The sequence below is a fragment of the Rosa chinensis genome, chromosome 3, assembly GCF_002994745.2.
Source record: "Rosa chinensis cultivar Old Blush chromosome 3, RchiOBHm-V2, whole genome shotgun sequence".
In the NCBI taxonomy this organism is placed as follows: Eukaryota; Viridiplantae; Streptophyta; class Magnoliopsida; order Rosales; family Rosaceae; genus Rosa; species Rosa chinensis.
In genome coordinates this window covers 23,986,386-23,999,157 of record NC_037090.1, presented here as the reverse complement: position 1 = coordinate 23,999,157, position 12,772 = coordinate 23,986,386, and the positions used below count along the sequence as shown (strand labels likewise).

The following is a 12,772-nucleotide window of genomic DNA, read 5'->3' as shown; positions in this document are numbered from 1 at the left end:
AGGAAAATGTAAATTAAGGATAATTTCAAGGAAACAGGAGATATCAAAGGCCAAAAACCATGCTTGATCATAAAATTTCACATTATACATCTACTGCTTTCGTCATGATAAGTAGTTCTTTGATAACAATAAGCTTTTTTGCCATCATGTATATCAATCAGTTCACTTTTCCGAGTAGCTACTACACAAACCTGATCATTGATCGAATTCTTGTACAGCAACAGAATTGCTGAACAATACGAGACACCATGTACACTAATAGGACGGCACAGAAAGAAAACTAATGACAAAATGGTTTAACCACACAATTAGGAATGAAAAATCACTCCTTTAAGCCGTGGGAAAGGGAAAATCATTGATTGAAAATCTAGTCTATATCGTTGCCAAGAGGCCCAATTTCTGGAAAAAAAAAAAAAAATCAGAGATTTTATTTAACAAGAATATTAACTAAAAAAACAAATAGACAGGGCCCAATAGCTCAGAAACCCTAACCCTAGCTATCAAATCTTCACAACACCCAGAAATCATTCAGTCCCAAATAAAACACAACCAAACAAAAAAAACCATAGGCTGAGATAACGACAAACCCATATGATAATAAAACCCGAAAACAAGATTATATACAGAAATTACGACCCTAACTGCAACAAGAAAACCTCACCCTAATTGTGTTATAGGAAAAATCATGTGGATAAATGATATATTTGGTTGATATGAAAGAAACAGAGAAATCAATGAAAAAGATGAAATTAGAGAGAGAAAGAGAGTACCTGGATCTTGGCTTTGACATTATCGATGGTGTCGCTGCTCTCAACCTCGAGAGTGATGGTCTTCCCAGTTAGAGTTTTCACGAAAATCTGCATGTTTCTTTGTTTCGGAGAAACGGAGCAACAAGCGAGAGATGATATCTGACTTCTATACATTCTCTACTTATTTATTTCACATCTGCCTAATCGATTTACAACAGACACATATAAACATCACTTATGAACTAATGAGTGAAATATTATACAGATATCAGAATGAAGTATTGTGAATGTTATGATTTAACAGAATGAAATGCATAAATTGAAGACACAAACTAGCTAGTTGCATATTTATGATTTTAAACCCTATTATAGTCTTCCAGCTTCCATCTAGGCTAAAGACACTTTATAAAACTATTATCTTCCGAAAAATAAAATAAATTGGGTGGTTTTGATATTTGGACCTCCAATTTTCTTTTTAGTTATTAACAGACTTTGTCACGTCATATGAAAAGACAAATAAGGATAAAGAGAGAAAATGAAAAAAAAAAATAAACTCTTTTTTTTTTTTAATAAAAGAAAACAAATACTCTTCTTACATCCCCTAATATAACATTTAATTAATTTTTTTTGCCAGAATTTCCTTATATTGCCTATATAGTTTTATGATTTACGTAAAACAATTCAGTAAAATAATAATTATCACTCAATACAAAAGTAAATTCAAACAATCTGATTTGGACTTTTCTTAAACTAAATTCATTGAATGTTATGATATAGTTGTTATTCGATCTTCCAACCAAAAACCCTTGAAATCTTTCTTTTAGCAAATTCAAAGGGATTCCAGTAACATATTAAGATCGAGAACCAACCCTCTGATTAATTTTGGTGGAGAAGAGACCTACTCATAAGAAAGTAATATCATGTGATTTTAATTCATTCTTCTTCTCGTGGTTGAAGATACAGATAAAAAGTAGAGTAACAGATTGTTGTATCTCATGTTCAAGGGAATTTTGGTATAAATAAGGAGGTTTACTTAGCTTTTCAAGTATTTTAAAAAGTAGATTAAAGGTGTACTAAGTATGGGAGGTCCACAGAGCAAATTTGGAGATCTAACTAGAACCAAATAAATTTGAGTGAGCATTGACCCAAAAAAGAAAAGGGTTTTTGTCCATTTACCCCATTTTTAGAGATTTTTTTCCCACTTACCCCATTAAGTTTTTTTAATTCCCTTTTACCCAAAACACTCTAAGGAGGTCTTCTCTAATACCCCATTAAGATTTTTTTTTTAATTTTTTAATTTTTTTTAATATCATTTTACCCTCACTCCTTTGTTACTAATTAGAGAGAGAGAAAGAAAATGGAAGAGAGAGAAACCATAGGAGACTTCGCCGGAGCTCGGTCATCGGCCGCAGAAATCCGGCCAACTTTCGCCGGATTCCGGTCACCGGCGGCCGCCTACCGAATTTGCTGAAAATCTCACCAGAAAGGTTTTTTTGCCCCCAATAGACATCTATTGCCCCCTAATAGAGGGGCAATAGAGGTCTATTGCCCCCCAATAGACGACTATCAGTCATGTATTGCCCCCCAATAGACTATCAGCCATGTATTGCCCCCCAATAGAACTTTCTGTCACCGAAATAGGAACTAATCTTCCTTAAATTTGACAAATAAAACTTTGATTAAAGAAAAAAAATGAGAAGTTTACATCAATTTAAAACGTCTATTGCCCTTCAATAAACGTCTATTGCCCCCTAATAGGCCTTTAACAGACCTCTATTGCCCCCCAATAGACTTTTTTTTTTTTCCTTTTTTCTTTCTTTCTTTTCATTTCTCAACTAGCAATAAAGGTTGGCAAATAGGTTCTGAGGAATTTTTTTTACCTGTTATGTTCTTTGTTCATTTCACGAGATCTGAGTTTGTTGCCCTTGAGTCAATCCACCTTGAGAGACGTCTTTAGAACGAATAGCATCTATCTCTTTCTTCGTATGTAGCAATCTATAAGCTTCAAGTCTTGCTCATTGAAGTGATGCCTGCTGATCTATAATATCTTCACGCATCTTGTACTCTCTTAAAACTTTCAAGCCTTTTTCCTACATAGATATGACCAAATGATAAGCAATTAATCATCCCTTTGACACATTGGTACATAAAGCAAGTGAGGCGGGCTAAGATTCCATTCGAAGAAATGTAGTGCCATCATTGATAATAACCATAATTCAGCTCATTTCTTTAAGAGAAAAATGCACCACCAGTCCCTCAACTCTTGTGCACCGGCCAATTTGATACCTAGACTCATAATACTACCAATGTGATACCTGAACACTTATAATGCTACCGATGACATACTTCCGTCAAATTTTCATAACGGAGACGTTAAAAAGGTGACATGGCAAGCACATAGGCTCCAAAAAAAGGTCAAAGGACTAAAATGTCCCTCAACTTCTACCAACAATTGATTTCAATGCTAGAATTCGGATCGAGATGATATTTTTTTTTTTTTGCTAAATAAAAGGACATTTTCTTTAATCAACAGAAACCAATTCTAACAGACTTCAACACGTACTGTACATTCATGGGTGATGAGTTTGGATTCCAATGATTCACAAACCAAACCCATAAGTAGCAAATAACCCTGGAGCTAATTCCATCATAAGTTCCTCTATCTTCTTATCCTTGTCGCCTGCTGTGCTAAACTCATTGGCAGTAACAATGAGAGGATGATTATGATCCTTTACAAATCTTGTAACCACCCATTTTCCAGATTTATCCATCTTCACCAAGATTGTCGCGTTGCAACCTTCTCAAATTCCATACAAACATAAGGTCAAACATCATTAGCAAGTGACGTTAATTTCTTCTTCTTCTTTGAATTCTTCGAGATGATATTCAAACAATCCAGATGAAGAATTTATAAACATAACATAACCAAACCAAACCAAAATTAACAAAAAGGCTAGAATTCGAATCGAGGAGAAGGAGAAATAAACTAAGCCATGGACGGGTTTGAGCAGCAGAAAAGACTGAATAACTTTCTGGCGGAGACAACCACCAAAGACATGATTAGTGGGTGATTTGCTTGGTTTAGTTTCAGAAGACGAAGGCTATGAACAGAGCATAACGAGAAAGAGACTAGGAAGGGATGACTGGATGATTAATATTTGGTTTGCAATCCGATTTAAAAGGAAAATGGGTGGTTACAAGATTCGATTTAAAAGGAAAATGGTCAGATCAAATCTCATGCTCATTACAAGATTTCAAAGGAAAATGGGTGGAATAAAGGGCAATCCCAGTTTTGCAGAAGCTTAGGAAGAAGAAAAGAGGAAGAATACTAATAAACAAGAAAAAGAAGAGCTACAGTCGGTGCCCGGCGCAAGAACCGCCGCTGAACACCGTCTCCAATCACCTCCACCAATCAACCACCAGTTGCCGATCACCAACACTCGACCGGAGATTCGATCTGACCTCATATCACCAGACATCTCCGATCCCACGGCAAAGCACCCATCACCCGATATCACCTATTTCAGATCTGGGCCCTCCCTCACCTGCGAAAGCTTGATCTGCAACTCCGGTCCATCCTTCCTTCCTACTCCATCTCCAACCCTCGAGGCTAAAGATTACCAGATCTATATTTCAAATTACCCGATCTATAATGTTTAATGCTATTAGGTTTTAATTATTTTTTTTTCTTTTATCAAAAGGTTTTTATATTTCTGTCAATAAGAAATAAATTAAAAAAACGATTAGGTCTGTCATTTGGGTAAAAAGACATGTTTGCCCCTCCATGTGCTTGCCATGTGACATTTTTAACGGAGCCATAACAGAAATTTGACGGAAGTATGTCGTTGATAGTAATATAAGACTCCAGGTATCACATTGATAGCTTTTTGAGTTTGGGTATCAAACTGGCCGGTGCACCAGAGTTGAGGGACTGATGGTGCATTTTTCTCTTTCTTTAATGTCACTTTCATTACATCTTTTAAAATCAAGAACTTAATGCATATGTACATATATTTATGCATCTATGCTATGCTTTGAACCTTCATGTAGATGCTATTTCTGTGATGGGTGATTCGAAGACTTTGAATAGTGCAAAATCCTGAATTTATCTCACTAACATATTGTTGAAAAACTAACCGTAGTGTCATCACTTTGATAAGAAAGCAGTGGAGGTTCTGGGAAACTCATCCCATAAATGCAAATGTATCCCGTCCTTCAACATTTGAAGTGCTTAGGTTATTTTTATTGAAAAAATATTCGCCTCGCATTATTCTTCACAAATTCAATATAAAAATCAAATGAACAGATGCGTTCTTATTTGAATTTCACTAAGAACATACACAAACTCAAACAATAAATGGTAAATTGAAATCTTACTGGTGGTATCAACTCAGACGGTCCTTGAAAAATGTATAGATGAGATGAACTGCACAAGAAAATGCAAGAATAATCAGAAGGGTAATAATCTTATGATGTGCTTTTGACTAAAGTCATTAAGAGAAAAACTTCATGAACGTCTATGACAATTATCGTTATCTTCAATCTTCCTGAACTGCTTCTATTTTGGTTGTCATTATCCCAAATATTCATATATAGTATTCTTGTTGTCCTATCCAGTAAAGTGTTTCTTTCTCTCATATACATATAAACAACAAATAAATATGTATCCAAGTAACTAGCATAAATGATAGTTTATTTAAATAATCAAAAAGCATAAATGATAAAATAGCTAGCTATCTGAATCATAAGAGATCACATATATGAATTAGTCCTCTGTGAGTTCCTTAACAGTTCCTACTGAAAATAGCAGTGCATATATCTCATTACTTAATGCACTTCACAGGATCAATTTAACACTGGCACTAAATCTGGCTGGACAAGAAACCAACATCACTCATCAATTCTTTATCTAGCTAATTCAATTTTCAAATACATAGAATATTGAATGGCCCAGAAATCACATACCCATCAGCTTCAGATTTCTTAGCCCTCGGCAAACAAGATTTAAGCCTTTTTATGCTCCAATTTGAAGTGCCAAGTTTTCCAAAACAAACACTGAAAACAAAATCGAACCAACATGAGAGACAGAAAAGATGCATACCAGAAATACGGAACCAACATGAGAGGGCAAGTGCAGAGAGAGGGTTGATTTCTTATGTCGAGAGCAACTGCTGAGTGGCATTTCTTTATGTACCACGATGGGCCTTTTGGGCCAATTGCTTTCCAGTGTTTTTGGGTTCTTGAGCAAGTTGCAGTTTCACTAGAAGTTGGCATTGCCTCTGATCAGAAATAGAAACTCTTAGCACTAACCTTGTACACATGGTAGGATATTTGAAAACAATCATCATATCACAAAACAGAGCAATTACCTGCTCACACTACACAATATTTCATAAATGTTAAAGTGATTACATTGCAACAACGATTACAACATAGATTAAAACACCAGACCAAGAAAAAAAAAAAAAAACATTACAACAAAAGAAAAAAAACAATTACATTATAATCATGTGATGAAAATACAGAGAAAAAAAACACTAGGAGAGTCTCCAGCATAATGGAGTAGAGCTGCATGCTTGGTCTGCCTAACCATTTCAACGTCTCCAATACCTTTGATTTATGTAAACATGCCTTCTGTGATTACCAAATCTGTGTTCCAGCTGAGGGAATATCTTGAACAGGATGTTAAACATAGCTCTGTAGTACCATTTCCTCCATCTCTTGCAAAACAAAAGTGACCCGACGGCAATTCCAAACCCACATGTAAATCCAATTTCAGCACTGATAACATTCCAATCAATCTCATCTCCAGAATTTGGATCACTTGAGCTTCCATTAAACGTTGGAGGTGGCATAACGATTGCTGTCAGAGGAGGCCCCCATAATCCTTTATTACCCTCGAAGGAGGTATTTGGAAATGTCGAAAACTGAGTGCTGGTTGGGATCCTTCCCGTCAATTGATTATATGAGACATTCAAGTACGAAAGGAAATTGAGATTTGCAAACTGCGGTGGAATTTGGCCGCTCAGGTGGTTCTGTGAGAGGTCTAAGGACTCTATGTTTCTCATGTTACCAAAGGATGATGGGATTTCGCCGGTGAAAGCATTACTGGACAGATTGAGGACATATAATGATCTCAGTTCGCCCATTTCCTTGGGTATTGATCCGCTAAAATTGTTGGAAGAGAAATCAATCAAGGTGAAGATAGTTAGAATCTTTATCAGATCCAACTCCAAACCTTTGCTTGTAGCTGTTACTGCATCTCCATAACTCATAGAGAGCCCAAATCTACCATCTTGTGACCAAAAAAAGCCAAGGTAATTTCGGTCATCATCTCCATCAACCATCATTGCCCGCCATGTTGTCAATGATGTACCTGGTATTTCACCATTGAAACTGTTATGAGCTAAGTCTATGATTTGAAGCTTCGGCCAGGTGCCATTGGTCTCAGGACATCCAATGGGTCCATAAAATTTGTTGGATCGCAACATAAGAACACGCATGGTGGATATGGTCTTCAACGGGCAGGGAAAGGCATCTGTTATTTGATTGATTCCAAGGTCTAAAACCTTTAAGCTTGAACAATTGACTAGTGATTTTGGAAATTGACCTTGTATTTGATTTCTGCTCAGAGCTAGAGTCTCCAAATTACAACCTTCAAGAAAAGTATCGGGGATAGATCCAGTAAGGTTGTTTCTCCTCAAATCAAGGACTTTAAGCGAAGATGTCTGAGTCAAGCATTGGGGAATGATTCCATTCAAAGAGTTATTAGAGAGATCAAGAACTGCAACACTTATATTGCATATTAATTCTGGAATATCCCCATACAAGTTACTGCTTGAAAGAGAAAGGGAGAACGTGGAAGACATGAAATCACCAATGTCAATTGGTATGCTAGAGCTGAAATTATTTCTTGAGTAATCCAAATACTCACCACTTATAAACAGTGGTATTTGTCCCTGAATCTGGTTTGAGTGAAGATCAAGATTGGTCAGATGGTATGTAGAACCAAGTAAAGGAGCTTCTAGACTTACCAACTTGTTACAACTTAGATTTAGAGTATCGATCAGAGGAAGCTCCCAAATCCAAATGGGTATCTGACCTGGAATCTGGTTGTGTGAAAGGTCCAAGGACTCTAAAATAGATTGATTTTTCAGGAAACTTGGGAATGTTTTCAACTTGTTAAAAGCCAAATACAGATTCCGAATCTGGAGGGAGGGCGGCCATGACTTGGTACCATTATGATTGAACAACAAGCTATTGTAGGATAGATCAAGAAACAAAAAATCTATCGACTTCTGAAGGCCATAAAAAGAAAAACCACTAAAGTTGTTTGAAGAAAGATAAAACATATCAAGCTCCGGAAGAGTAAACATAGACACGGGTATTGATCCTTGCAAATTGTTGCTACTCAAATCAATGAAGTACAGCGAGTACGAAGAGACATTAGAAAATTCGAGCAACTGACCAGAGAAGTGATTTCCAGAAAGACGTAACTGCAGCAAGGAAATAGGAAAATGAGGTGATGGAATACTCCCGTAGAGTAGATTGTTGGTCAAGTATAGATACTCAAGCTTGATGAGTTTGTCCCATTGAATAGAATCAATCGGACTAGAAAACTTGTTGGATGACAAGTCCAAAGACCCCAATTGTGTTAGGTTTGCCAGTGACTTTGGAACTGCTCCTGTGAAATTGCAATCTCTAAGGACTAGGATAGACAACATTTTAAGGTTGCCAATAGAGTCCGGCAAGACTCCTGAAAACTTGGTGCCGTATAGATATAGGATTTCGAGAGATCCATTCTTTGGAAACTCCGGTAAGGAACCATGAAGCTCTGAATTATAACTTACGTCAACATACTGTAGTGAAGGTATCTGGAATATCTCTTTGGGAAATGCTCCATACAAGTCACAACCAGAGAGACTCAAGGAAATCAAGCTTGAAAAATTGGCAAAGAATTTTGGAACCGGACCAGAGATAAAGTTTCCATCCAATACTAACGTGGATAGAGAATCAAGCCTGGCAAATGATTCATGAATAGAGCCTGAAAGATCACAAGTGTGCAAGGTCAACACCCTCAGCTTTGGAAGTGAAGATGATATGGTTTGGCTCCATAGAGATCCCTCAGCTGATAGGCTTACAAAATCAAGATTTAGATCTGTAAGCTCTGTAAGGTTTTGGATTAGCATGCCTAAATTCGGGTTCTCAAGTTTTAACCCCACATGCTCGGAAAGGTGACTTGAAGAGAGATCAAGAACCTTCAACCTTGTCAAGCGTGCAAGCTCAATGAGAATTTGCCCTGAAAAATTAGCTTCATGTAAATTCAAATACCTCAAATTTGCAAGCTTTCCAATTGCAGATGGAATTGAAGAGCCATTGAAGTCGTTCTCGGCCAAATTGAGGCTCTGAAGATGTTCAAGTTGGAACAGACTGCTGGAATTGTCAATGCTGCCTGAGATATACTCCCTGCTGAGGTCAAGACCGACAACACTCCCATTGGTGCTGCAATTTACACCGAGCCAAGAACAGCAGTCGGTACTCGAATTCCATGTGATAAGATTGGAAGAATCAGATTCAAGACTTTTCTTGAAATGGAGCAATGATTGTTGCTGGGCTTCAATGCAGTTGCTGTGAACTGCGGGGATGAGGTTAGTGACGGTGGTAGTGAATAAGAAAAGGAAGAAATGGAGGAACAGAGTGGGCATGTTTTAAGCAAAGGTTTAGACGCAGGCACAAATGTAGTGTGGGAAAGTGATAATTGGGAACTGATAATGGTTGTGGACTGGTGGTGGCTTTATAAGGTCATGGAATTGGAAAATGCGTCCATAATATCTGTGCCACTGGGCTTGACTTTCAAGTCCTCTCCTCTTCATCGATGGGCAACTTCCTAGAAAAATGAGACGCTGGGAAAGAGATATTTCTCATGATCAATTATTTTGATAGCTGCAATTGCAGCAATTTTTTTATTTTTTATTATTATTATTATTATTATTTTTAATAGTTTTTTGTGGTGTATTTGAGAATGAATGAGTCAATACATTCAAAGCAATAATAGATGTCTCAGTCTGGTGTATTTGTGGCATATTCGGAAGGCTTGGTTGTGACTGTCTCAGTCTGGCCAACAGTCATATACAGCAGGAAATGGAGAAATTCCTTCCATGCATGAGTTTGAAGTTTCTTCCTTGGATATTATTATTGCACTGCAATGGGCTTGAGGACTTGGGAATAGTTGGGAATGTGGGGAAGGCTGGAATGAGTCTGAAAGTGACCGAAGTTGCAGCCCTACAGAATAATACAGAGCTAATTAAGCTGGTCGATGAAAGCTCAAAGGTAATAAGAACGTTCCTTTTTTTCAGTTCTTAAGTATGTTGAGAATTTACTAGATAATAAGAACATTTTATGACTCAGGGGCAACTTACCCCTAGCCAAGAACAGCACCAACAGTCAGTACTTGAATTCCAAGTTATGAGCTTGCAGGAAGAAGAAGAAGAATCTAATATGAGACTTTTCATGAAATGGAACGATGATTGTTGCTGGGCGAGGTTAGTAACACAAGCAATGATAAGCGTGGTACATGGCTTACTGCATTGTCTCTATTAGGTGTTAGAGTTTAAGTCAAAAAGTCTCAGCAAAACTAGGAATAAGTCATCCACTTGTAAGTTGAATTTTTATTCACTTTCTTGATGTGGGATCTTCACTCTTCAACCAATAGCAAAAGGAAGAGATGGAGGTAAAAAATTGTCATTTCTTTTAACAAACTTCTAAACACAAGAACAAATGCAGTGAGGGCTTTAACAAAGTGTTGATGGTTGTGGTGGGTTTTAGAAGGTACTTGAAATGGGGAAAAAAAACAAAATGCCTCCATGAGATAATCTGTGATTGGCTTGAGTTTCAAGTCTTCTCCTATCTATCTGCAATTTCCAGGAAAACTAAAACGCAATGAAAGTAGATGCGTGCTTTGAGGTTCCAACAAGTTTTGCAGTACATTAAGTTCTGATAGGTATCGCATTCAAATTTCTAAGAATTGTAATTGGATTGACTTTGAAGTCTTCTCCTGTCTATCTGCGATTTTGTAGGCAAGGCCAGGGCTTTGGCAATAATTCAGACATACAGACATACAGACAAGGTGACCGATGGCACTTGTGTGGAAGTCTTTCTACACAAACTTGACTTGGAAGTCTTTCCACACAAGCTTGACTTGGAAGTCTTTCCCATCTTTCTGCAACCAGCTGGAAAACTGGGTGGAAGGAAAAAGGGAACAAGTCGCACTCAACGTGCTCAGTGGTCCTGATAATAAGTGTCGATGAATTTCTGGGTTTTGAGAAGGATTAGTTCCAAAGCTGGAAGATTTCTGTGCCTGAAGAAAAAAATGGAAAGCTTGTAATCTAATGTGTTATACAGATACCAATGCTGTTAAAAATGTCTGCTGCTTGTGTGAGAGAGCATGACCAACTTTTCCAAATAGAGGTTCAGCTCTATTGGTCTATTTCTGAAAATGACCATGAGCAGTCGTTTTAAATTTCTAGTCTTTTAATTTGATACAATGAATGTTATGTATGCTCTCCGTGCAGCTGTGCATTCTTAAATATTACATGTTCTGTCATGTGCCAAGTTGTAACTTCATCTGAGGCCAACTTTAGATCGCAACAAACATGAGGATAAAAAATGTGTCATTAACAAAAAGTTAACAACAGATCTGTGTGATTTCGATTGCCCAGATTACTATACTGTTATAATTCCATTGCAGAATCATTTCAGTCTGCCATCTCTGAGAATGTCAATGCTGAATCACACTCTTTCAATTCTACACAGCCTTATTGGAATGTGCGTAGCTAGACTTTTCCAGTGTGATAACAGCTCCTCTTCATAGATTGATAATCACTAGTGCAGAGTTATCACATTACTTCGAGAAATTATCACATTCCTTCTGAAAAGTATACTTCATCTAATTTCCTGACACAAGTATCATATCGAGTACATGCCACCATGTTTCATAGATCATCCACAAGCAGAAAATAGTCAGGAATGATAAAATCTGTTGCCCAAGTGAAGCTAACCTTGTATAAATAAAAGCAAGAGAGCATAGACAGTGAACATCACAGAGCAGAAAGGTAAAAGTGCAATATGTAACACCAATACTTATGTCAAACAAGTTTCTGCCATGTAATGCAACTCAAATGTTTGAGTATCAAGACTTGATAAAGCCTTCACGAAAGAGTTTGCCTGAACCGATCAATAGGTACAATACTAAGATACTATTTATAGACTACCACCACGTAGTGCAAGCACTAGATGAAGGACAGAGCCACCCTCAATGTTATAGTCTTTAGCAGTTTTGTCATCTCCAAGCTGCTTGCCAGCATAAATCAGCCTGCAGAGATTTAAAACTCATTAGTGCTGATCTCTTGAAAATTGGCCAGTATCATAAACACGTGAAGCTATTAACTAAGACAAGAATAATAATGCAGCAATCATGCTGCTTAATAAGACTTCATTCTAGCAAGTCCTCTTCAGCTATTAAAATCAAAATGCAGGTGATATCCCAAAACAGTTGTCAAGTTAATGTGCATATACTCCAATTATATGGTAACCAAGAAACGGAGCACATAATAGTCCCAAATAGGAATTGAAGCAAAGTCAACCATAACTCGACAAACCTTCAGTGGTCAAGATAATCTTGGCCACCGAACAGATCTAGTTCTGCGGAAAACCATGAGAGCCTTTCTGAAGTAAAGAATGAGCCAATGTTGATACAACTTCTGATAGTGGTCAAAAACAACCAAACACTAACCAATGCATTACTCACTGCCACATTTGCAACCAAATCTCTGAAACAGATCAATCATATTTCTTCTTTTTCAATTCATAGAAACTCAATAGGCAGCAAAGCATAAACGATGTTACATTGCCATGGATGATATAAGGCATGAAAATTAACTAAACTAAGAGTTCAATTTAGAAACATTTAATGCATACTGAAGCTAGATAAAAGTACAAAACCAGACGTAACTCAAGTTCAAGTA

At 37.1% G+C, this 12,772-nt stretch overlaps 1 protein-coding gene and 2 pseudogenes across 1 annotated transcript; all 3 read right to left on the bottom strand.

The window, feature by feature from the left end:
• Positions 1 to 867, bottom strand: part of LOC112192206 — a 253,426-nt pseudogene extending 252,559 nt beyond the window's left edge.
• A 5,476-nt stretch (positions 868 to 6,343) lies between these two features.
• LOC112192203 (receptor-like protein 33) lies at positions 6,344 to 9,454 on the bottom strand. The gene has a single exon (XM_024331854.2). The coding sequence runs from the start codon at positions 9,452 to 9,454 to the stop codon at positions 6,344 to 6,346; it is 3,111 nt and encodes a 1,036-aa protein (XP_024187622.1).
• Positions 9,455 to 11,785: 2,331 nt separating this feature from the next.
• The window catches only part of LOC112194328, a 79,263-nt pseudogene continuing 78,276 nt past the window's right edge, over positions 11,786 to 12,772 (bottom strand).